The sequence below is a fragment of the Rhinolophus sinicus genome, chromosome 6 (assembly GCF_057876585.1).
Source record: "Rhinolophus sinicus isolate RSI-liver-muscle chromosome 6, RSI-T2T, whole genome shotgun sequence".
Taxonomy (NCBI): Eukaryota; Metazoa; Chordata; class Mammalia; order Chiroptera; family Rhinolophidae; genus Rhinolophus; species Rhinolophus sinicus.
This window is the reverse complement of record NC_142506.1, coordinates 4,772,428-4,797,888: the sequence shown is the minus strand read 5'-3', so window position 1 is coordinate 4,797,888 and position 25,461 is coordinate 4,772,428. Positions and strand designations below refer to the sequence as shown.

Sequence of the window (25,461 nt, the reverse complement as noted above, 5' to 3'; positions counted from 1 at the left end):
CTGGCCCGTGAAACTCCTGCTCAGAGCCGTCAGCTGTGTCAGGGAGCGTGGACAGCATGTCTCAGGCACTCAGTGAATTGTTGTTGAATGAAAAAACAAGTGTTTGAGCTTCAGGGCCTCTCTTTCTGCTGGTCCCAATCCTTTTCACTTCTTAGTTTTTGGCTGTATTCTAGATCTGTGAGGTGGTAGCTTCTAGCCACTTGAAGCCATTTAATTTTCAGTCTTAATTAATTAGTTAAAATGAAATAAAACTAAACATTGAGTTCTTCAGTCACACCAGCCACATTTCAGATGCTCAGAAGCCATGGGGCGAGTGGCTGCTGTATTGGATGGCGCAGACATTTCCATCAGCACAGAAAGTTCCACTGGCCAGTATTGGCCCCGGTGGTGTTGGCTGCCTTCTGGGTTATCCTTGTGCACATGTGGCGTGACTGTGAGACGTACGGTGGGGACAGGACTACCCTAGAGGATATACAGTGCCATGGAAACCTACTTGTATGTACTGTAATGAAACACTATCCAATTCGGTGTTTCCCTCGGAGATCATCCCAGAAGCAGTTTTCTGTGGATATCGTGCCTCTGCACAGTCTGCTAGCTGTTCTGGGGAAACTCTCCTTTATCCAGTGAACTGCCTTCACTGCTCTTTGGAGGGACACAGACATGTTTTTCCTCAGAAGCCCTGAGCCTGGAGAGCTCGCCAAGGCCCCGCCCGTGGCTCCCAGGTAACTGCAGCCGTCACACTCCTCGTAGGTAGTGACGTGTGGTTCTGAGGCTTCCGTCTGCTGCCTGGATGGTGTCTCCCACCTCCCAGATGGGAGCCGCGTTGGGGCACTTGCTGTGGCTCCGCTGATGTTTGGGTAGCTCCTTCAGACTGTGAATGGTTTCTTCTGCAGGGTCTCAAGTGATTCCGCCTCAGCTAAGTGAGGTCGGGTAATGCCCCCGAGTTTCAGAGAGGATAAGTATCAGGTCGGTGCAAAAGTAGTTGCGGTTAAAAGGTTAAAAATAATTGCAAAAACCACGGTTACTTTTGCACCAACCTAATAACTTACCCACATAAACCATTATCAAGGGGTGAGTTAGGACAGAAGCATCTGAGAACCTCCAACTTGATGCTCCAACTGTCCTAGTTGAACCACACCCGGGTCCTTCCGATGGTGGCACTGCCACAGCTGATCATTTTTCTAACCTCAAGAGGATCGGGAGTTATTATACTATGACTTTTGGTGATCTTTATCTTTAATTCTAATTACATTAATATTTAAAATTGTCATTAAATTTTTATTAGCCTTCTCTTCATTATGTGTGTCTGCTGGCATTAATATGCAGAAATATCGCGGCTTGGCACTTGAGGTCGCTCATTAATCCTACGACTAGGAGTGGTCTCAATATGCCTAATTGTTAGTCACGGGGGCTGAGAGGCCTCTGACCTGCTTTTTGTTCTCTAGCATCATACTAGAAGGAAGAGCTGGGCTGGAATTTGAACCCATGTTTTTATTTCCATTACTGCACATCTCACTAATTAAACTCTTCTTACCATGTTGTCACTAATTTATACTCTTGTATTGCCGGTGTCAAAAAGCTAGACAGTTGTGCTTGTCTGGGGGCTATAGGTTAATATGCTGTTCTGGGAGTGCCGTGAGCGAAAACAGGTGACCAAATAACCCAGTTAAGCATTCACTTAGGGCTATTTTTGAATTTTCCTCTAAGCAACTCAATTTTACATTCATTTTATGCTTATGTTTTGGCTTCATTTGTTCCCAAGCTTGAGATCATGGAATTTAAAGGACTTGGCTGGCTGTAGTATTTGCACGTAATACCTGTAATGCACTTTCTTTGTCAGAGGCATAATTAACAATATGATTTGTACATTTACTGCCTTCTGGTATTCACAACACAGTTTGTAAACTTAATTAGTTCTTGGAATAGCAAATGTTTTAAGATGATAAACACTTTCCCTCTGAATAATGCGTTGAATGGTTATATATTCATAGACAGTTACTCTGTGCTACTCAAATTAGAATGCCGGTTGGTCGGTTTGCCTCTCAAGGTAAACATCACCTGTGGTTGCCTGTTCCCAGATTATATTGTCTTCCTGTCCTTTCACAGGGGAAATCAGAAATTTAGCTCAGGCAGTTCAGCCTCCGGGATATTCATTATGGTTCCATTGTATAGCAAGCACCTATGCTAATGTCATTTCACAGGGGCGTTTTTTGCACAGTCCCGGTGGGGTGGGCTGCCCCAGGCACAGCACTGCAGCCTTGCTCCAGGTACCCCCTCCCCACTACCCAAGCACCTCTGGGGCTGAGGGAGCCAGACAGTACACTCAGCAGGTCAGAGACTCTGTCTGCCCAGGAAAGCTGGCCTGGCCTTTTCCTTAGAGCCTTATGACCATTCATAAATCATGGCTCTAACACAGTGTAATTATTTGGGTTTCCAAGCAACATTGCACTAGAAAAATCAAATCAGAAGTGGCCGATGCCGTTAGTTTCGTGGCTCCCAACCTCGAGTCTGGGCTGAGTCACACAGCTGGGCTTCCCCCCACTTTTACACATGAAGAAATGAGGGCTCAGTGGGGCTAAGTGACTTGCCAGAGGCTCCCTAGCAGAGGTCAAGCTCGCCCCCCCACCCCATGACACCCATCCCCCCCATGCCCTTTACTGCCCTGTTGTGGCTGGGACCCGCAGGCGCCCTCCCTGAGGCCTAGCCTGGTCCCCGGTTCACAGTGCTTACCACTTGCAGCCTGTTGGTTCCCTGGTACTTTCCAGCCGACTGCCAGGGGATTGCCAAGGTGGCCTGTCAGTCGGGGCGAGTCAGGTAAAGGAGATCACAGCAGTTGTTAGCAGGGGACGTCATGTAAAGAATGTGTTACACGGGTGCTGGGTGACTGAGAAGCCAATGGGGACTAGGAAGTGACACAGAGACAGTGACAGTAGGAGCCATCGCCCTCAGGGCTGCAGGAACAGGGAAGGGACCTACAGGACATTCTCCATGGAGCCGGGACCCAGGCCTGTCAGCATGGGCGCTCGGGGAGGGGCTCAGGGCTCTGGGGAGGGGTCCTGGCTTGCTGTGGATGTTCAGTGAGTGTGGGTCTGGGCGTGGGGGGGGTGGTCACTGTCACTGCCAGAATGTGGAAACCCCAGTTTGGTTTGCTGCCAGGGACCGGACACAAAATGGGAGGAGCAAGCCCCCATCAGTCTCCCAGTGCTCCCCAGTGCAGAAGCCATTAGGGACCGACCGGCAGAGGGGATGCATGGCTTGCAGAAGCCTGCCAGCATGTATGGAGCTGAGAGACAATAGCTTAGTAACTGGCATGGACGGTCTGTTTGCGGAAATGAGAGAGAGATGACTTCCGCTTTGATTAATTGAAACGTTGGGTATTCTTAAAAGTCTACCAAGTCTTACTGTGCCTTTCCATGAAGAATATCATCCTTCACTCAACAAATAATTTCTGAATGCATGGCATATATATTCGTGGTGCTGAGCTCGGTCCTGGGGGTGTGGTGGTGAATAACATGGTTTTATGTATGTAGGAGCTCACTGTAACATTCTGCCACCTGAGGCCATCCTGCTCCGCACAGGACGCTACAAATGAACTGAAACGCTCTTTAAGGGAGCTCGTTCCATCTTGGGAAAATGCTGTTGTTGGCATCTTTAGCTCCGTCATTTGAGTGGGAACTCCTTTCTCTAGAATCTCTACCTTTTAGTCCTAATTCTGTCATTGGCCTTTTTACTGACAAAATTGAATCTGGGTTTTTTATGACATACAAAAGTATTTGCATACGAGTTTTATTCTCTTCTGAATCATTCATCCTTTAGGATAAGACTTTTCAGCTGGTTTTCTTAGACTGCTTTTTAGCTTTGTTTCACATTATTTCCTCCCTTACAGAACCTTGTTAGACATTTTTTTTTACCCCAATCATCTTCCCCGGCCTCCAGCCTCCCATGAATAGCGATACTTCAGTTATACTGCATCTCTCTGTGTTGGGCTCCTCGGTGGGCCAGCAACCATTGCTGCTGTAAACATTGGTAATTTCTGGAAACTGGTCTAAGGGGACAGTTCTCTGGGTTCCAGGCCATGTGATTAGTCTTGGTGTTCTCATCTGGGTTTGTTACTCGTGCGTAGAATTGAACGACAAATTATCCTACCTCCTATGAGTATGTTAAGACAAGCGAGGAGAAGACGCTCAGACATCAACCTAAGATACTTCTCATTAGTTTTGGTCAAAGTAAAGCTCTGTATTTATCCTTGGACTTGGTCTCATTTGCCCCACGTGGCACATTTCTGTAAAGTAACCCGTCATCGGTACATTCAGCCTCAGAGTAGATCAGCCAGTTGTCAGCACATCTGACAAGTGGAATCCACTAGAGTGCATAGTTGTTTAAGTAACTTCTTTATGATAGGAGGACAAAATGAAAACAAACGCATGCTGTTGACTGGCCCTCGTGCAGTTACTTTTTTGTAAGATCCCTGGATGATTTGAATGCACAGCTTGACCTAGAATGTGAAGCTCTGTACCTAACTTGACAGATCCCGTTCAGAAAACCCCAGTGGGAACGTCCACTGTGGACACTGACTCAGAAGGAGAAGCAATGTGTACAGTGACCTGGGATGGGTAACTCTGCCTGGCTTTAAATAGATGGGAAGTTGTCCTCATTTTCAGTGATTGTATGTGTTGAGATGTTTCCTGTCCTCAAAGGCTGTGATGATTAAAGTGTGTTCAGATTATTTTCTGTCACTGTCTTAACTTTCTATGGTGATTAAATCTGAGTGACAAAATCTACGTTTCTGTTGTAATTGTATTTTGTTTTTTTAAAAAAGTGCTTTATGCTTATTTGGCAGTTTTCAGGTAGCTTAGAAGAACATTGAGTTATGAGGGAAATATGGTATTTTTAGGCATTGTGTATGGTTTGTACTGATATTAACTTGCATATTTGTTTTTTTAAGCCACATTTATTATTCTAGCATATCTCTTATGGTTTTGTTGATATGCCTTTTAAGCAGCAACAGAACAGATCTGTTCTTTGGGATCTAGTTGCAATCCTTGATCATGCTATTTATTTTTAGATTATTTGTATAAAAATGACCCTCTAGATAATCATGATATGAAAAATATGCTTTACTGTCTTCAGGATTATTTCCCCTGATTACTCTGACTCTTTGCTGTATAATGACGGATTATAGTTATGGAACTGACCTATAAATATATACCCATTGCATGATTGTGTCCTGCTTTGAAATCATTTTGAATGGTCTGTCACACTGAGTATGTATTGTTGTATACCTAAGCAATAGAAAATACACATTGGTAATCTTATTAGAGCAAAATGCTCATGTTATATGGTTGTTATAGAATATCATTAGTACAGTCGTATTTCTATCTCAAAAGTGTGATAATGCCAGCGGGATAAATGAGAAAGACATTGACTCTTCCCACAAAGGAAGTGGGTTTTATAATGAGTGCAGTCTACCCAAAACTAATCTCTGTCTTGGATCATTACTTCAACTAATCATAAAACTTTTCTTAATTCAAATCCTTGCAGGGTTCTAATTGGTGACCTCTGGAGTCTGATAATTGTTGAAGATAGCTGGTCTTTTGCTGTATGCTTAATCATGTTTGCAATTAAAAGTGAGAAATGTGGTTTAACTCTTAGGCAGGTATAACTAAAAATTCGATTTTTCTTCTTTCAATCCTTAGTGGTTATTCTCAGGCTACTTTCCAATAGTTACTCAAGTCATTCTTACCTTTTTTTTTTTTTTTACTAATATTCTCTCTTTTCACTGATTTGTGATAGTATACATATTTTTTCTTTTTTTTTTAAATTTATTGGGGTGACAATTGTTAGTAAAATTACATAGATTTCAGGTGTACAATTCTGTATTACATCATCTATAAATCCCATTGTATGTTCACCACTGAGAGTCAATTCTCCTTCCATCACCATGTATTTGATCCCTTTTACCCTCATCTACCACCCCCCACCCCCCTTACCCTCTGGTAACCACTAAACTATTATCTGTGTCTATTAATTTTTGTTTCTCATTTGTTTGTCTTGTTATTTTGTTGTTTTTGATTTATATATCACATATCAGTGAAGTCATATGGTTCTCTGCTTTTTCTGTCTGACTTATGCAAATGAAAACCACAATGAGATATCACCTCACCACAGTCAGAACGGCTATCATCAACAAGACAAATAGTAACAAGTGTTGGAGAGGCTGTGGAGAAAAAGGAACCCTCATGGGTTGGTGGGAATGCAGACTGGTGCAGCCGTTATGGAAGGCAGTGTGGAGGTTCCTCAAAGAATTACGGATAGAATTACCATATGACCCAGCAATCCCTCTCCTGGGTATCTACCCCCAAAATCTGAAAACATTTATATATAAAGACACGTGTGCTCCAATGTTTATTGCAGCTTTGTTTATGGTGGCCAAGACATGGAAACAACCAAAATATCCTTCGATAGATGAATGGATAAAGAAGTTGTGGTATATATACACAATGGAATACTATTCGGTGGTAAGAAAAGATGATATAGGAACATTTGTGACAACATGGATGGATCTTGAGAGTATGATGCTAAGCGAAATAAGTCATTCTTATCTTGAATTAACCTAAGTTACTGTTTTCTTATTTAGTTTTTGGGTTCACCAAATCTTCATTTGACAAATGCTTTGGGTTTTGTTAAGAACAACCTTGAGTTATTTTGAATAGCCAAGGGATTGATTGGTCTGTCTGGAAAGGCAAGAACTCCTAGCCTCATTTTCTCTGTCCTCTAGGTCTGTCTTCCTGCCCATCTTTTTTTGGGTGATTTATGTAGAAGCTGAGGCATTCTTTGCAACCAGTTTCAACTGGTTTCGGAACCTTCCTTACTACCAGAGGAATTTACCAGTATTCACCCTTAGGACTGGTAACAGTAGGTGAGCCTGAGCCCCCATGATGGTTGGTCTGCTTCACCACTGTGCCTAACCGCTGGCTAGAACGTAGTTTGCATTGTTGTACATTTATTATACTTCCTCTTTTGCTTCTGCTACATCCCTCAGTAAATAGCAGATACTCAGTGAAGGCAGGTGACTGATTAGTCCTATAAAATTCTATTGATTTATTGGAAGTGGAATTTAATCTGTTAGGTTTGCCTGTTGAGCTGGAAGGTTTTGTTTTGTTTTGAAGCCAGTTGTTTGGTATTTTGGAGAAGCAAAACCCTTGAGTGTCAGACAGTCTCGCAATCAAACTTTAGCCCTGCCACTTGTTAGGAAGAAGGAAAAAGGGGGATGACAGGTCCTCTCGTAACACTCTTGAGAATTTCTGAGGACCGAATGTGTGGAAAGCCTCCTGTAGAGTGTCTGGCATAGACTGGTCAATATTCAACTTGCTAGAGTCCTTCTTCTCCTTTTAAGGAACATTTCATCTCTGATTTCCATTATTTGGTCTTTATGGTTTTAAAGTTGTAAAAAAAATATTTTGCAACTAGAGTTTATTTTGAAAATTGTTAGAATTTTGTACTAAAATTCAGTAACCTACTCATTTCTCAAGATCTTTGCTCAATTCTCTTGGTTTAAATGATACGATGTTTCCCCGAAAATAAGACCTAGCCGGACCATCAGTTCTAATGAATCTTGGAGCAAAAATTAATATAAGACCCGGTCTTATATAATATAGTATATATTACTAATATATCATATTATATTATACATTATAATATTATTGTATATGTATTATATTATCACATTATATATAATTTATTACTATATATTATATTATAACACATATAGTATATATAATATAATATAATATAATATAATATAATATAATATAATATAATAATGATAGATATTCTCACAATGAACTCATCTCCCCCTAGGTTGTCTGTGTCCCAGGAGAGGGTCTCAAAATCTTTCTGCATTCTGGTTTCCCTCCTCTGGAGGAACTAAATTTGTGTTGTCCTTAATGTGATGCCTGAAATGGATCTGGTCTGTTTCAGGTATAATGGGGCTACTTCATCTCATGGTATTTGTTATACTTCTAATGAATTATACAAAAGTATGTGCTTTTGTAGCATCTGTGGGACTTATGACTTATATTATACGTGAAGCCAACTAAAGCCCCAGATCTTACTGCTACAGCCATCATCCTGGCCCGGGAAGAGGGTGTGTCATGGGAAGGCACAGAGGGAGAGGGAGAGCCAAGCAAGGAAATGCCTCTTTGGCTAGGGAGTTCTCCAGAACAGAATCTGGGCCTGTGGACAGAGGCGTGGTCCTGGGTTTGGGGGCCCAGGGTAAGGAGAAAATAAAAAGGGAGTCCTAGATGAGGGCAGGCCGGAAAGTTAGAAGTGTAACACCTAAGGAGCAAGTCGAGCTAAAAATAAATCATAATATAACGTAATATACGACCGGGTCTTATATTAGTTTTTGCTCCAAAACACACATTAAAGCTGATGGTCTGGCTAGCTCTTATTTTCAGGGAAACATAGTACACTTTTATTTCATCGAGGCAGTGAACAATCACGTCTTATCTTTGTGTTTCTTTTTTGCCATGATGCCTTTTGTTTGGTGAATGGCATATTTAAGGAGAAACTAAGGTACCAGCACACTAGAAGCGCTTTTTTTTTTTTTGAAGAATTTGACAAAATTTTTACAGTAATTCTGAGTAGCGCTCAAAATTTTTTTATTATCTGGATTTTATTCTCTAGAATCATATTGCTTTCAAAAATTCTTGAAATTCATTCTACAATGAGATATCATACATATAAATAAGTCATCACAAATTAGGCATTGTATTAAGAAAATGATGACCTATATTTGCATTATGTTACAGTTTTCAAAGAACTTTGACAAACGTTTTTTTTTTGAAACTTGCAATAACTTGGTTAGTTTCCCCCAAATGAAATAATGATCCAAAGCATCTTTTTCCCCCCACTCAAGATCAAATCCCTTTACTATAGTAATACTAAGACAATGGAGGGAGCGGGTTTATGAGTCAGATAACCTGGGGTTAGAATCCTGAATCTGGGGCTGTGGGGTCTCAGCCAAGTCACCGGATGTCTCTAAGCAGCTGTTTCCTTCTGAACGTATCTACTTGGCTGCAGAGTTACAGGGATGAGACACCTGGAAGATAGTAAATCAACTCCAGCTGTCAATATTATTGTTAAAATTCTGTTAATTATCCATGATGGGTAGAATTAATGCCTTCCTTCTCCTTTTCCTCTTTATCAACCCTTCTTCCTTCCTGAAGGAATTTGACTGTCATTTCCTTGTGTGTATGTTTTAATCTTACGTGTTGTATATATAGTTAAGGGTATTTTGTGCACAAATATTTGCTCTGCCTTTATAAAAACAGTTCACTTGCAATCGTTCTTAATATTTAGAGTATTGCTTGTTCTTGCTTCCTAGATGGTACATTTGTGTGTATTTATGATGAGTATGTTTGTTCTTATTAGACAATGATATGCATTTCTATTCTGCTGTCCCATTTATTTCTGTTTATGGAAGATTATTTGCAAGATCATGAGCTGTATGAATCAATCTAGTCTGGGCAGGTTTTAGTGTATTCAGCTCTGGTTTGAATCTAATAGGTGTTCAGTTAGATTTGGATTGCTTAAATAAAATAATTCCTTAGTGAAAACATTTGTCATGTTAGAGGTTAAAAAATTTCTTTTCGGGCCAGCAGCCGCAGTAACATTTTAGTAATCTGTCAAATAGAATTTACAATGGCTGTGAACACTATTTATATATCTTTTAAAATCAATTTAAATCCTCCAACTGGGCTGTTGTATTATTTTGAGATAGATTTCTGAATGTTGAGCATGTAGGTATTACCATTGTGACATGGGCTTCTCATTTCATTATGGATCCGGGCTGAGTCCTGTGCTTTAATAAGTTTGTACAGAGTTAAGGTGCCTGGAGAAGGGGGGTTCTGTTTACTGTGTCACTATCCACCCTGGTACTGTATTGTGCAGGCTGATTGGCAGTATTCAGTTATACTTTTCTATCCCTTTTATGAATTTTTATTAAATAGCTCTGAACAGCTAATGAGATGGGCTTTGATGTTGATACAGTTCCGTGTGAACCCCGACTGCTTATTACTACCTGCCTGAGCTTTGGCAAGCGGCTGCCATCCACGTCTTCAGGGTCTCACTTTGCAAAGTGGAGGTGAGAGAGCATAGATTTATTAGAATACAGAGAGATTTGAAGTCAAACACGCAGTCCTATACTTGGTGAATCATTGTCAACAAAATAATAATAGTAATTACTTAGCACTGGTGTAATAAGTGGTCTCTAACACAACGTGCATTACTTTTCAGTATTTTGCTGTGTAATATCATGTGAGATAAGCTCCAAGGGAAGCTCCTGGATGTAAAGGAGGCATCAGAAACTCTTTAAAAAAAATCACCTTACAAGTCATGGGGCTGTGATATACAGCATGGGGAATATAGTCAGTAATATTGTGATAGCGTGGAACCTGGAACCGTGTCAGATGGTCAGATAAGTTGCTGGACTTATTATGGTGATCACTTCTTTAGGTCTATAAATGTTGAATAACTATGGTGTACGCCTGAAACTCACTTAATAGTGTATGTTACCTATATTTTAATAAAAATCTTGAAGAAAAAAGAATCAGGTTACCAAAGGTGCAGGGCTGCAGAGCTGCGTTTTACCTGGCCGGCTCCTCTTTCTAACCTCTCTACGCTGCCCTGAGCCCAGGATGCTGACAGGGACGACCCAGGACTGGATCAGCAGACACCCCCACCCCCTGGCTGCTAGGTGGGTCAGTGCCTACCCAGTGGGGTCACCAGCAGAAGGTTGGCAGGACGGGAGACGTTCCTTCTGTTTGGCTTCCTCCGTTAGGTCACCACAGACTGGCTCCTTCCCTCTGGGGATGTCTGTGACCTCTCTCCTGGCCAGCAGCCTTGCTTCTCCATTCCTGTGTCTTCATTCTTCAGGCCTTGGGGCCGTAACCCCTCCCTTTCTAAGTAACCCCAGAGCAGTTCACCGTTCTTTGTTGCTATTGTTTTAGGCTATCCATACCTTTATATGAGGCCCTTCATTAAACTCCTTTCAGATTACCCAGTTTGAATATCATCTGTCTCCTTCCGGAATCCCCTTCCTTGGATCATTCACCCAGGGAAAGAGCAGACTGTGTGTTAGTTACCCCCTTTTAATTCCTTCCATAGAAGCTCCAGGAATAGGCGGAGTGGCAGAGTATCAGGGTTCCCAGCTGACAGTTTCTGATACTAAAGGATACATTCCTTATGGGCTCAGTTAGGGATTCACTGGCTCGTTAATACATTCTTTCCTGGACCTGTTTTGTCCAGGACATTTATTTTCCCTTACAGAAGCACTGTGTAGTGCAGGCTTGATTGGGTTGTTAGCTAGACAAAGTATTCTATGTCTTTCGGTGGAAAGTGCTGGGAAAGTTGGGAATGTGTTGGAATTGGAGTCCCGAGTTGGACTCTTGAGCGTGTGCATGTGTGTTGTTGGTGATGGTGAGTCATTTCCATCATTCGTTCTTCCAGCATGTGCTTGTGGAGCCCTCACCACGTGCCAGGCACTGGCAAAGGAATTAAAGGGGGTAACTAACCATCTGTTGGAGAAGACAGACATTAAGTAGGAAGTTACACCTGTGGTGAGTTTCATACTATGTAGAATGCTGCGGTTTTTGGTTGGTTAGTCTGGGGATGCAAAGACAGCCTTTCTAGGAAGTGAAATTTAGGAAGAGACACCAAGGAGAAGGAAGGATATTGATTGCTAAGCAAAAAGTCCACAGATGTGTTTGATCTTGGAGAACAAGTTCAAAAGCCTCAGGCAGGTGAGGATGGTGGTTTAGAGCCCATCAAAGGTCAGGGTTATGGGATGGAGAGTGAAGGAGGGAGAGGGACACAGGTGTGCCCCTCTGCGTGCGCTCTCATTGGGTATCAGCAGCAGCCGACGCTTTCTCTTCACCCGTGTGTGACGGGCTTGCATCTTTATAGCTTTCTCATGCATCTTCTTTCCATTTCCAATACAGATAAACCCTCTAGTTTAGGGCCTCGCTGGTTGTTCGTCTGGATTGTTTTATTATCCAGCTGTGTTTTAATCTGCTTTCTCTACTTTCTGTCCACTTCATTTTCTGCTCAGCTGCCAGACTACCTTTCCTTAAGGTTCTCCCTCGTCACGTCACGCCCCTGCTCATGGCTCTGGGTTACCTTCCTGTTAGTACCTTACTGAACTTAGTATCTCAGTTTTGACATTAAGCCCCTGGCCTGCCTTTTCATGTTCTGTCCTCATTTCTTCTCTGCATTGGCCAGAGAGAACCACGTCTTTCTCACCTATCACCTTGAACCTGTTCAGTCTTTCTGCTAGAACCTAGGACTTAGGGTCAGGTCCTATGTAGAGAAAGCGGCAAACCTGTTGACCACCCAATGGTAGCGCATGTCTACGCTTGTTCACTGACTGACTCTGTGATCGCAGGATTTGCCATCATTACTTGTCTGGTTTATTTCATTGTGTTTGGTTAAAAGGGAAAAGGAACAAATCGGTTATGACATCTTAATAAAACCCCATGTATCAGCTGTACAGTCTCATCAGAGGAATGAATGTGAACTCGTGTTCCACAGGGTTACTTCACTGCAGAATTAGTTCCTCATTTCTTTGCCTGGCAAACTTCATTCTTTACCCTTCAAGAATTCAGCACGTATTTGCTAGCTTTTTGAATCCTTTTCTAAACTCCAAAGCTATTAGTCCCTCTTCTGTAGCACTGTGTACAGTGTATTAAATTTATCTGTTTATATGCCCCAAATCCCCTGTATTCTAGTCGCAGCACCTAGTAGGATTTCTTCAGTGTATCATAACGCAATCATAGATTTTTGGATAGAATCTAGTCCTCCCTTCCCCGCCAAGTGAACCCTATTGCATTTAAAATATCACTGCATTCTCAAAATAAACCATTTTACATGGAATTTTTAGAAACACATCTGTTGCTTCGAGTGAGGTAAGCAGTGCAGGTAAATTCCCCCTCTCAGTTTCGGTGAAAGAACAGTGTAATGAAGAACTTAAAATGGATGATCGAGAGAGAATAAAGTTCTGGGTTTTTCAGCCAAGATGCAGAATGTAAGCATGCACTCATTTTTATTTTATTCTGTTTCAAAAAAAAAAAAAAATCTTCGTAACTGTTTAAAAATTGAATTTTTTGTAAATTTAAAGGGTAAAATATTCACATAGTTCAAAAACTTAAAACAACGTAAAGAGAGACACAGCGAAAATTCTTCTATTCCTGTTTCATATCCACTGCATTCCCCCCCAGGCCAATTAGACAACCACTGTTATTAGTTTCATATATGTAATTAGGGAGATATTTTCTGTGCATATTCAAGTGACTATGAATATATATTCTTATACTGTTTAACACTGTGTATGTGTGTGAACGGAACAGTATATTTGGTGGAGACCTTTTCCTATCAGACCATGGTTTCCTGATCCAGTAAAGTGCTCTCTTACTGTGTGGATGATGGACATTTAGAGATTTCCAGCGTTTTGCTGTTAAAGACCATGTTGTAAACGGGTAACTTTGTACGTATTTCACATCTATCCAGGTACTTCATCTGTAGGGTAAATTCGCAGAAATGGTGTGGCTCGGACAAAGGAAAAATGTCAGTCTAGATGTGCTTGATTCTGTGAGAGAATTTTAGCAGGTTTAATGAAAATTGACACATTAAAATGTTTTATGTTGGAAATTTAATTCATTTAAATCCAAAGATTATTTGGCTGCCTTGCGAGTATTAGTAGATTTTAATATAGTCAGTAGGCTAAAAATGTAAGTGGCCTTTGCTTAGAAGGCTCTGTACTGGACCAAGGCAAAAACAAAAAAGAAAGGGAAAAACAAAAGCCAAAAAAGACATTGTAACTGACACTAGATTTCTGAGCTGACAGGAATTTGGTGTCTGTGGTTTGGAAACATAGCATTTTGATCCCCTTCATTATCTAAAACCTAACCACCCATTTGCTTATTATTTCTGAGCTGAGGGATGGCATTGGTACATTAAACTGTCTGGTAACAAACATAATCTGGGGATTAGTGAGTCCAATTCCCTATGTGTTTGCCCTTGAAAATCTGATTGGAGTTTTTCTCAGGTTGGCTTTCATTTGCTAACCCCATTAGCTAAAGGGTTATATCCACCTTGGTGGGTGTCAGGTTCCTTCCCCCTTCCCTAGAGAAGGTCAGAGCTGTGGGTTTTGGAAGAGGAAACTCCCTGTTAGAGACAGGCATAAAAATTAGAAACCTATTTCCAGATTTCATAGGTCATACTGTACAGTTCCCCCTTTTTTTTTGCATTGCCGTTTATTGCAATTCATGGAAACATCAAACTACTTAAAATCCTCAGTCAAGTAGAAAATACAAAATTGTCGATTGAACAGCACCTAGAAAAATAAAAGTTTTGACCAGTTTTGAATTTTACAGCTGGAGGGCACAGAGGCCATGATTGAAACCAGCTCTGTTTGACTCCAGTGACAGAATTTGGGACCCCTTCCAGTTCCTGTGGTGTGTTAGGGCCAGTGCACGAAGGAAGACCCACCTACATTTAATGTGACTTCAGGCTTAAAAAATAAATAAATAAGTAAATAAATAAATCTTAAACAGTGAAATACTATATTTCAGCATAATTCAAAGTGCATTTAAGGTAACAACAAGGTATTTTAGAACGTACGATTTGCAAAGTTGACTGTTTATCTAGAAAGGAAATTCATTTTTTATATATAGTTTCTTTTAATTTTTATTTTCCCCTTTAAAAATCATAAACATAGCTAAAACTTTAATGTAATATATGGTAAAATACAGATTTTTTTCTAATTTTTTAAATCTTATCTTTGTGACTGTACGTGTTACTTCAAATGTTAAATGTCACTGATGCAAGGAATAACATCTTGAATTCTGATTATGGAATTGAGTATTAAATTGTGCATATGTTATAAGTTCTCAAAAATCATAAAATGCTTGTTACTTGAGAAGAAAATAGGTAGTTAAATTTTGACAAACATATACGTTCATCAAAATTCCTTTCTTTTTTTCTAGGAAGTTTCAGTATACCAAATTTTGTTGAATCTTCTAACTATGCTAAAGGTATTTCCAGAAGCTATTTCAACTCTGCTTTTTACTTTTTTTTTTTATGGAGTTTTCATTGTGTGGATATAGTTGATGAAATCATTATTCACTGATGATTTGAACTCCGTATCTAGCTTCTCCTCTTCCCGGAGATGGTGGAAGTACCAGGTGCTGAAACTTGCAACCTTCTAATTACAGGGTTGATTTTTCTGGCACCCAGACCCCCACTTCTCCAGGAGTCACTCTGTGAACATAAACTCTGATGTGGGTCAAAGGGGCTTATTATGAATAACAAAAGGGACTCCTATCACTCAGGAAATCCCAAAGGTTTTAGGGGCGCTGTTCCAGGAACTGGGGATAAAGACCTAAAATATGTATTTTTCATTACATCCTACCTATATACTGACTTTCAACCATGCATTGTTAAAGACAAAATTATTCTGGGACTTGGTAAGTAAGACTTTTTTCAGCACTATTATGATGTATGCCAAGATTATCACTACAGGGGAAAGAAATCAGGCTCACATTTGAATATAGGAAAGGAGGTTGGGGATTCAGAGCTAATGCGCATAATGAGGGGGTCCGTGGATGGGAAAGACACATCAAAGCCCACCCAATTCTTCAGTGGTGACTGAAGCCCAATGTCAGAAGCCTCCAGCTTTAAACATACTCTCCATTTATCCTAAGATGCTATGAAAATCTTATTTTCTGTTTGATGTGACATTAAAAAAAAAAAAAAACAAAGCAAAAAACAACCCCAAAACGGTGGAAGAGACTCCAGTGTCCCACTATATTTAGAGTCAGACAAACCTGGGGGTAAATCCTACCTTTGCCATTTATTAGCAAAGGGTTATTATCTATGGGATTTATATATCTGTATATCTCTATATACCTATAAGCATCTATCTGTCTGTCTATGTATCTGTCTGTCGTCTTTCAGGGATAACTGGAGAATTCAAGAGTTTAAGTTCTCAGGCTAGTTAAAACAAGAATGGAATCATTTTTTCATGCCTCAGCCTACCTGATTTTAGTAATTTAGCAGCTTGACCATAGCAACTCCATTTTATTTCTTCACTCTTCTCCTCAGAACTTAGGTACCTTGTGGTCAGGCTATGGAGGGGTCAGTCCATGACGCATTCTTTCAGTCACCTATTTGTTTACCTCTTGTACAGCCAAATGCTATAGGCGATAATGTGAGGAAACAGTATACTAATGTTTTCCAAGATCTGGAACTTGCACACAGTCGGTGCTTAGTAGATGTTTTTTGAATGAAGAAACAGATGTTACCTAAGAGAACAATTTATGTTCCGGTGAGAGAGTATCTCAGCCCACTCAGGCTGCTGTAACCATGCCATAAACTGCGTGGTTTATAGACAACAGAAATGTATTTCTGGCAGTTCTGGAGGCTGGAAGCCCAAGGTCAATATACCTGTAGACTTGGTGTCAGGTGAGGGCCCACTTCCTGGTTCATGGATGGCAGTCTGCCCGCTGTAGCCTCACATGGCAGAAGGGGTGAACATGCTCTGTGGGGTCTCCTTTACACGGGCAGTAATCCCATTGTTAGGGCTCCAACTTTATGATCCAGTTACCTTCCTGAAGTCCTGTCTCTTAATCCCATAGCGTTGGGGGTTAGGATTTCAGTATACAATGTGCTGCGGACACAAGCATTGTGTAGCAGAGTTCCAGTAGAGTTGTGCGTAAGTGCTGCGTGTCTCAGGGTGGCAGGGATCGATTCTCCCATGCCTGCTGACCCCATCGAGGAAAGGGACAGTCGCACGTAAAGAGTGGCATTTAATGTGGTTGAATCTTAGAGATGTATACAATTGAAATCATCAAAATAATGTCACAGGTAGAGAAAAGTGCATTAGCCAAGACATGGACCTATGGTTGATCCCTGTCACTTGTGAGGAGGGAAGATGTGGTTGGGAGGTCATCTAGCGCTTTTAATGGCATCCTGAAGCATCCATTCTTGATGGGATAAGCCTTGGAGAGCAAGGCAGGGTGATGAATAGAGATGCCAGTGCTTTGTAACACTGAGCTGACAATCCATTCTGCCTTTTCTTTGCTCTTTGGTCAGCCTTTCTCGGGGATTCCAGAAGGCCCCAGGGAACTTATTTTTATGTTCTTGTGTGTTTGTTAGCTAGTTCATTCCCCGTCATTAGCATGGGCACTTGAGACTTGACTTTGTAGAGACGTGGTACATGCATTTCCCCCACTGAACTGGTGAAGAATTATTGATGAAATGGGAAATATGTCATTACTTGAAAAAAATTGTAGCAATCTAGTAGTCCGTATTTTCTATATTTGATTTCATGCCATAATAGAACTACCGAAAATTCCCAACCTCTGGAGTTGTAAGTCATACACTTCCTGGTTATCTTTTTTTTTTTTTTTTCCTCCACAGAAATAGAAAAGTTTCAAAAAGGAGAAGGAAAGGACGAAGAAAAGTACATTGACGTGGTGATTAATAAGAACATGAAGCTGGGACAGAAGGTGTTAATTCCTGTGAAACAGTTTCCTAAGGTAAGACGGGCCGCTCGCCACTGCAGGTGCTGCCGGCTTAGTCACAGTGGAGTCCATGTTTCATTTATGTTCCGTTGCTATTTTCTTGAGGGGTTTTGCCTTAGCGCAGCTCCCCCCCCCCAACACCCAGACTTTTACAGTTAATGGAAAGCTTAGTTAGTGATTCTGTTTTTTCTGTTTGACTTTAGTGTGAGTTATGGAGCCCTAAAAAGTTATGCTTACGATGTCAACTATAATTTCATATATATATAGTCACAGGATGTGGAGCACAGCATAGGGAATAGAGTCAATGGAACTGTAACAGATAGATAGGATATCAGAGGGGTAGTAGATTGGGCGAGGGGGTTAGCACTTTGTGAGCGGTGTACATGTCGAGTGCATTGTTCTGTACACCTGAAACTAATAAAAAAATGAAAAAATAAAAAGTTGTGCTTACAAATCATACTAGCAGTGTGACTTTGGACAACATTTTTAACTTCTTTTTCTTTAGGGTCTTCATTTGTAAGAAAGATTGGATTAAGAATTAAATAAGATTATCTACGTTAAATGCTTAGCACAGGGTTTAGCACATACATGTTCAAAATATTATTTCGCCTAATTATTCTACATAAAGAGTTGTATTTTTCATTCATTGCACATATTATTTTGTGTCACGGCGCACAATTACAAAAGGTGCTTTAAAGCCTCTAATTTTAAAATCTTGCTCACCTGAGGTTTGGCGTGAATTGATACTCCTTTTACCGTATTTTTCTTTTTTCTTTCTTTTGAGTGTCCATCTACATGATCCATTCATACTGTTGCATGTATCAGTAGTTCATGCCTTTTGATTGCTGAGTAATAATCCGTTACCTGAATATACCACAGTATATCCATTGCCTGGCAGTTGTGGGTTATTATAAGTTAAATTGCTGTGAATATTTTCAAGCAGGTCGTTGCTTGACCATGTTTTCATTTCTTCTGAGTAAATACCTAGGATTTCAATTGCTGTGTATTTAGTTTTACAAGAAATTGCCATATGATTTCCCCAAAGTGGCCGTACCTTGTGACGTTTCCCGGAACAGTGCGTGCGAGTTGTGGTTGGTCCCTGTTTTCATCATTTGACGTCGTCAGTATCTTTAATTTTAGCCATTCTGCTAGTGTATTGGTATTTCCTGTGGTGTTAATTTGCATTTTCCTGATGATTAAGGACTTTGTGTCCTTTTTCAGGTACTTCTTGGCCATTAGTCTTCTGTTGTGAAGTGTCTTTTTAGATCTTCTGCCTGTTTCTAAATGGGTTTTATGTCTTCTTATCATTGAGTTGTAGAAGCTTTTTTGTATACCCTGGATACAAATCTTTTGTGAAAGATGTGTTTTGTGAGTATTTGGCTCAGTCTATGGCAGGGGTGTCCAAACTGCGGCCCGTGGGCCAACTGCGGCCCACGATCCATTTTTTATTGGCCCGCAGCAAATTCCAAAAATGTATTTAGTTTACTTAAATAAACCAAGTGAGGCAATACGTACTTCACCTTGAGTGAGTGGCCCGGCTGTTTGTGTATTTTACCGCATATGGCCCTTGGTGAGAAACCTTGAAAAAAGTTTGACACCCCTGGTCTGTGGCTTGCCTACTATTTTCTTAACAGAGTCTATGATAAGCAGAAGATTTTACATTTGATGATGTCTAAAGTATCAGGTTTTTCTTTTATGATTACTACTTTTTACCAATTAAGAAACCTTTGCCAACCTCAAGGAAATGTTAGAGTCCTTTATAAAATACAAAATTAGTCTCCTGTGTTTCGTCTAAAAGCTTTATCATTACAGTTTTTACTCTTAGGTCTATGATGCATCTCAAAGTAATTTTTTTGTGTGTTCTGAGATAGAGGGTCAAAATTCATTTTTTTTCTCCATACGAATATTCAGTTTTTCCAGTACCATTTGTTGAAAGATGTCTCCTTCTCACTGATTGTGCCAGCACCTTTGATGAAAATCAGATGACTATGCAAGTAAGGGTCTATTGCTGCACTTTCTCTTTCATTGCACTTGATCAATACTTCTGTGGATCCTTATGCTGGTATAGTACTGTCTTTATTCCTGTAGCTTTTTACAGTAAAACGTGAAGTTAAGCAATGTAGTACCTTCGACTTTACCCTTCTTTCTCAGGATTTCTTTGATATACGTCCTTTGCAATTCCGTATAAATTTAAGAATTATTCTATTAATTTTCCCAAAACCTTGTGCCCGGATTATGATTGCCATTGCATTGAATCTTTTGATCAATTTAGGGAGATTTGACATCTTAACAAGATTGAGTCTTCCCTTCCTTGAACATGGTATATCTTTCCATCTATTTAGATTTTAAGTTTCTATCAGCAACATTTTGTACTTTTCAGGGTAAAGGTCTTATTTGTCTTCTGACAAACTTATTCCTAAGTATTTTGTTTTCAACATTGCTGTAAAATGAATATTTTAGTTTTTTTCCTATTTTTTCTTCTACTATAAAGTTTTGTGCGTTGACCTTGTATTCTGCTACCTTGCTAAATTCACTTGTTCTAGTAAGTTGTTTTATAATCTTTAGGATACGCTATGCACATAATCGTATCATCTGCATAAATAGTTTACTTCTTCCACTCCAATTTGTATGCTTTTTATTTATTTGGCCTGCATTACTGTATTGACAGAGATCTTAAGTATAAAACTCAAATACAAGTGGAGAGATTAGGCATTCTTCCCTTGTTCCCAATCAATGTGGAAAACATTCAGTATTTTACCATTAGGAATGGTAAGAGCCATAGGATTTTTTTGTAGATGCCCTTTATTAGGTCGAGGAATTTCTCTTCTATTTCAGTTTTGCTGCTTTGATCCCAATGGGGTGGTGATGTTTATTAAATGTTGTTTTATCTGTTGAAATAAACACAGGGTGTTACTCCTTTATACTGTTAATACAGTGAATTTTATTAATTGATTTGTCTAAATTAAGCCAACTTTGCGTTCCTGGATTAAACCCTACTTGGTAATGACGTATTATTATTATTATTATATATTTTTTGATTCAGATGCATCTATGTTCATGCATAATACTGGCTGTAATACCTTTGTCAGATTTTGGTATTAGTGTTATGTTTTAGTTTCATAAAATTAATAGAGTGTTTCTTTCCTGTTTTATCTTTCAAGGAATTTGTGTCAGTTTGGTGCCATTTCTTCTTCAACATTTGATAGAATTCACCAGTGACGCTATCAGGGCCTGGGATTTGATAATGAGTTCAGTGTGTTTAATTGAAATGTCACTAATTAGATTTTCTATTTCATCTTCTTTGAAATTTTTGTCTGTATGTGTTTTGCAAGGGATTTGTCCGTGTCATCATAATATTTCAGCTATTGCTTTTTCAGATGTTTTTTTGGACCTTATCTCTCCCCATCTTTTGAGGCTTCTATTACACATATGTTCAACCTTTTGATATTCTCAAAAAGGTTCCGATGGCTCTGTTCACTTTTGTTATTAGTTGTTGGATTTTTCTCCCCTTATTTTTCAGATTGGATAATTTCTACTGCTGTATCTTAACTTTATTGATTCTTTCTTATGCTGTCTTTATTCTCTGTTAAGCCCATCAGATAAAGATTTTCTATCTGGTGTCGTAATGATCTGTTGAAGAATTTGTATTTGATTTATGTATAAATATGTGTATGTGAAATTAAAAAAAAATACTTTTTTCTCTGCTGGAACTTTCTAGTTTTTATTCATTGCAGGTATTGTCATTGGCCAAAGTTAAAATAGATGCTTTAAGCCTCTAATTCAAAATCTTAATCACCTTAGACTTGACCTGAATTGATAATCCTTTATCTTGATAATGAGTCATTTTCCAATTTTTTTGTCTGTTGAGTAATTTTGAATTGTGTACCAGACATTGTGAGTGTTATATTGTAGAAACTCTGGGTTCCGTTCTGTTTCTCTGAGGAATGTTGATATTATTGCATTCAGACTGCACACTTTGTCTGTAGTTTGTAGGTCTCAGTTCAGTTCTTAGTTTGACTTTTGCATGTATTTTTTGGCATACCTGTTTCAAAAGTCAGCCAGAGATTTTGGCAGATTTTACTCACAAAATTTTGGGCTCCCAACTCTAACTTCGTCTTTCCTAGTATTCCTTCCTTACATTTCAGCACTATGATTTCCCCAACTCTGCTACTCAGGCTAAAAGCTCTAAAATCAGCAAATTCACCCAGGTCATTGCCTTTTTCCAAGTCTTGACTCCCTTCCAGAATCTCCTTGTTTTTGGTAATTCTCCACAGGCTTGGTTTTTATATTTTGTTCAGAGTTTAAGAGTTCATAATTGCTATCTATAGACACTCAGCGTGTTAGAAGCTTACTCAACCGTACTTGCAGAATTCAGGATATACTTTTTTAGTAACAGAAAACTATGTTGTGAACATTTCATAGAGTCACTACTAAACAAAGGATGGCTTATGGAAACCTCAGTACACTGTATGCTCAATATGCACTAGATAGAAAGATGAGCAGACCCTGCCCGTCTTCAAATAGTTCATAATCTAGTACATGATTAATCTATAATTAATAGCCTATTGTGTGTAAGTATGTGAAATAAAATCTCAAATATTGTTTGTTAGTGTCAGCTGTGATGAGAGTAGGGGAAGACAAATTAAAATTTCTGTGTCTAACAGAGAACAAAGTCCATTTCAAGTACTTATAATGTCTGAAGGAGGCTACTTAGAAATCTACTGCTTTCCGAATGCTGAAAAAGGATATTTCTGCTTAGCATAATTGAGCATGCAAGTTTCAAGCCAGCCTTGTATAAAAGGCTAATATAGCACTTCCATCAGTTCTAAGAAAAAGCTTTCATGCTGGTGTCAGTTAATAGACTGAGCGGAAGAAGCTGGCAATGCTTGGCCCTGGGAAGAGCAGTGGGCAGAGGGCAGCTTGATGTGGATTGATGCTGACTGTCTTCTTTCAGCTTCTGGGGCGAGACAGAGTGCTGTTTGTGAAACTGCATCCAATAAAATGATCGCCATTAATTGAATAATTGCTCTGCCCTTCTTTCAGCACTCTATGAAAGGCACACCATTGAACGAGTGTTTTAGCATTCAGACCTAAAGTAGATTCACTCTCTCGAGTTGTATGTCTGAGCTTGTAAAGTGTGAGACTCAAAGTAAACACTGTTTTATGGTGTGTTTTTTAAAAAAAGATTTGAAGCTGTGGACATTGTTCTCCATCGTTTTCCTTGGCCCTGAGCAGTGACTAGATACAATGGAGTTAATATCAATGGCAACTCAGTGTTGGAACAAGGTGCTCTGTCTTTGAGGCCTTGTGGTTTAGGTTGAATATTCATTCATCTTTTCATTCACTGGTTCATTCTTCAGCGAATCTATCCATCCGCTCACATACCTCACATTTATTGAGGGACTTCTCTGAGCTCGGCATTGTGCTGGGAAAACAAACGTGCTGAAGACAGGTTGTTTTGTCCTAAGAAGCTCTCAGTTTTGTGGGGCCTGCAGATGAATAAAGTAATTAATGTGTATACTGCAGCGTGAGAAGTTCCGTGTTGGAGTGCTCTAAGAAGATGGGAGGAGGAGGAAGGCTTTCCCGAGGTGGCCATCTTGAAGGAGCTGGCTGGGTAAGGGTCAGAAGTAAGACAGGGTGAGGTCAACGTGGTCATGACAGGGCAGCAGTGTGTGTGGGGGACAGAGAGCATTTGAGAAATTAGGGGCCATCTTGTGTGGCTAAACAGGTTCATTTCAATAAGATGTGCAGATTTTTATGAGGATTTCTAAAGTGATAAGGGCGCAGAGGAAGGGGTAGGGTTGGCCAATGGGTCTGTGAGCTTGGAGTAGGAAGTGGTATTTGAGCTATTTTAGAGCTTGTGTTTAATGACTGGGAACTGTTTCAGGAGAGGCAACGCCATGTGTATACTCAGGCGAGGGTGAAGAAAGAATGCTTCTGCACCATTAGAAAGGGAGTTGTAATAGGAAATTCAATAAGTTTGGTCTCTGTATCGTTATACATACATGCTCTACTGCTGTGGTAAAATGTCTATATTATATCGTTAAATAAAATAGAAAAACCAACGTGTAGAACAGATAGGATCCCAGTTAGACGATTATTTGGGGGAAAAAAAACAAAACGAACGAGAATCTTAACAGTAGTCATTTTCTGGAGGGTAGGATTATGTCTTTTTTTTTTTTTCCTACTTTACATGTTTCTGTACTTTATTGTTTCAGCAATAACTGAGTATAACTTTTATAATTAGGATAAAAAAAGATTTATATTTTGAGGGAAAAAGGTGCCTGCGAAAGTTAATTTATGAGATATCTTTATACTGTAGTTATGTGTGGTTTTTTTGTTTGTTTCAAGATTTATTGTACTGAGTTAAATTCTATAGGTTTAGATTAGATTTATTGAATTTCTTAATTTGGTCATTGTTTTTCATCTCTAAGCATTCTAATGTGTACATACTATTTTCAGTAACCTTATATTAATCAACATGGTTTCTTACATTAAGTGTTTTCCTATTATGTGCATATTTTAAATTTATATATATTTGCTGTCTCACAGACGCTCTTCGATTAAGGGTCTTGGAGAGAGAGAAGAACTTACAATACATGTTCTTGCCTGGAATGTGATTTAAAGCTCAGGGAAAACTTCAAACTTGGCTTGCATTTTTCCCTTGTAGTGTGTTGCAGACCATTCAAAACCCATGAATTTACTGCTTAGGTAGAAGCCTATTCCATAGAAATCATCACAACTTTAAAATTTTCCTCAAGTAGTAACTATTTGACAGTCATATCAGTATGTTACAAATGGCCTTTTCTGCGATTCCTAATTTATTTTCAGAGGCACATAATATTTTTTCCAGAGGATTTGTGTGAAAATAATTTTTATTTTTTGTGTTCAATTGACAGTTTACCTGTAGATATAAAGTGCTGATGTAGTTGTATGTCAGTTTTTTAAAATATATGTAAGTGGCATTACCAAAATTAACATGGCTGTCTGGTGAGTATTTTGAAACTTGTTGACGTCAAGGAAGTCTGGTATTAAATATAACTCCTTGAAGACACATGTGTTTATTATAGGTCACTATGCGTGTCCGTCCCTCCTGGCGTTCATTAAATCGTGGGACCCTGTGATGAGGTAGAAAATCCGCTCAGAATCACAGGCCCTGAGGAAAGCGTGTGGGCCCATTGTTCACAGTGCACAGCTGCCTTCTGGGTCATCCCCTCCCATCACTTAGAGTGGAAAGAGGAGGGAAGTGAAATGATGAGTGGAAAGGAGAGGAACGCATCTTTTGTTCTGTTCTCAGAGGTCTTCTCTGGCTCTCGGGATCCTGTGTCACACAGTCCCGCTGTCATTACATTAAGTTGGTATTTGCAAATACGACAGCATTCAAACTACTGTGAAGGGATTTCACATCTTATGCTGTGACTTTTTCCTTATTCTCTTAAACATGCTGATTTGGGACCCAAAAAGTAGCACTTGAACTTAGATTTATTAAGGTGACTCCAAAAACAGCCAGGTATATATTGAAGGGTTCCTGAAATAATTTACTCATGTTGTTTTGGGGGGTTTGTTGTTATTACTACTATTTTATTTACCCAAATGAATAATTATAAAATTTGGGTACGTGTAGACCCCCCCACAATCTCATTTCATTCAGAAGACTAGAAGTGGTACTGTATATGTACTTTGGTCATAGAGCAGTGAATTTGGAAATTAACGTCTGTGATGAATATTGTTATATAGAAATCTTTTATCACATTACTGCTTAGTTTCTGAGGGGTGATGAAAGATAGATCTGTAAGTGTATTTCTGAGCCAAAAGGTAGAAACATTTTTAGTGCCTTGAACATATTGCTGGCTTAGATATCTTGACTATTACGGGACCG

The 25,461-nt window shown here is 39.6% G+C and overlaps 1 protein-coding gene across 5 annotated transcripts in view; it reads left to right on the top strand.

Annotated features, from left to right (window-relative positions):
- KHDRBS3 (KH RNA binding domain containing, signal transduction associated 3) overlaps positions 1–25,461 on the top strand; it is a 165,680-nt gene that overhangs the window by 41,985 nt on the left and 98,234 nt on the right. For all 5 annotated transcript variants that reach the window (XR_002136731.3, XR_002136730.3, XM_088798937.1 and 2 more), the window contains exon 2: positions 17,479–17,597. Coding sequence is in view for 3 of the 5 variants with exons in the window: in XM_088798937.1 (XP_088655063.1) it covers positions 17,479–17,597 (119 nt within the window). In the remaining 2 variants the exon portion in view is untranslated. The remainder of the gene's footprint in view (positions 1–17,478; positions 17,598–25,461) is intronic.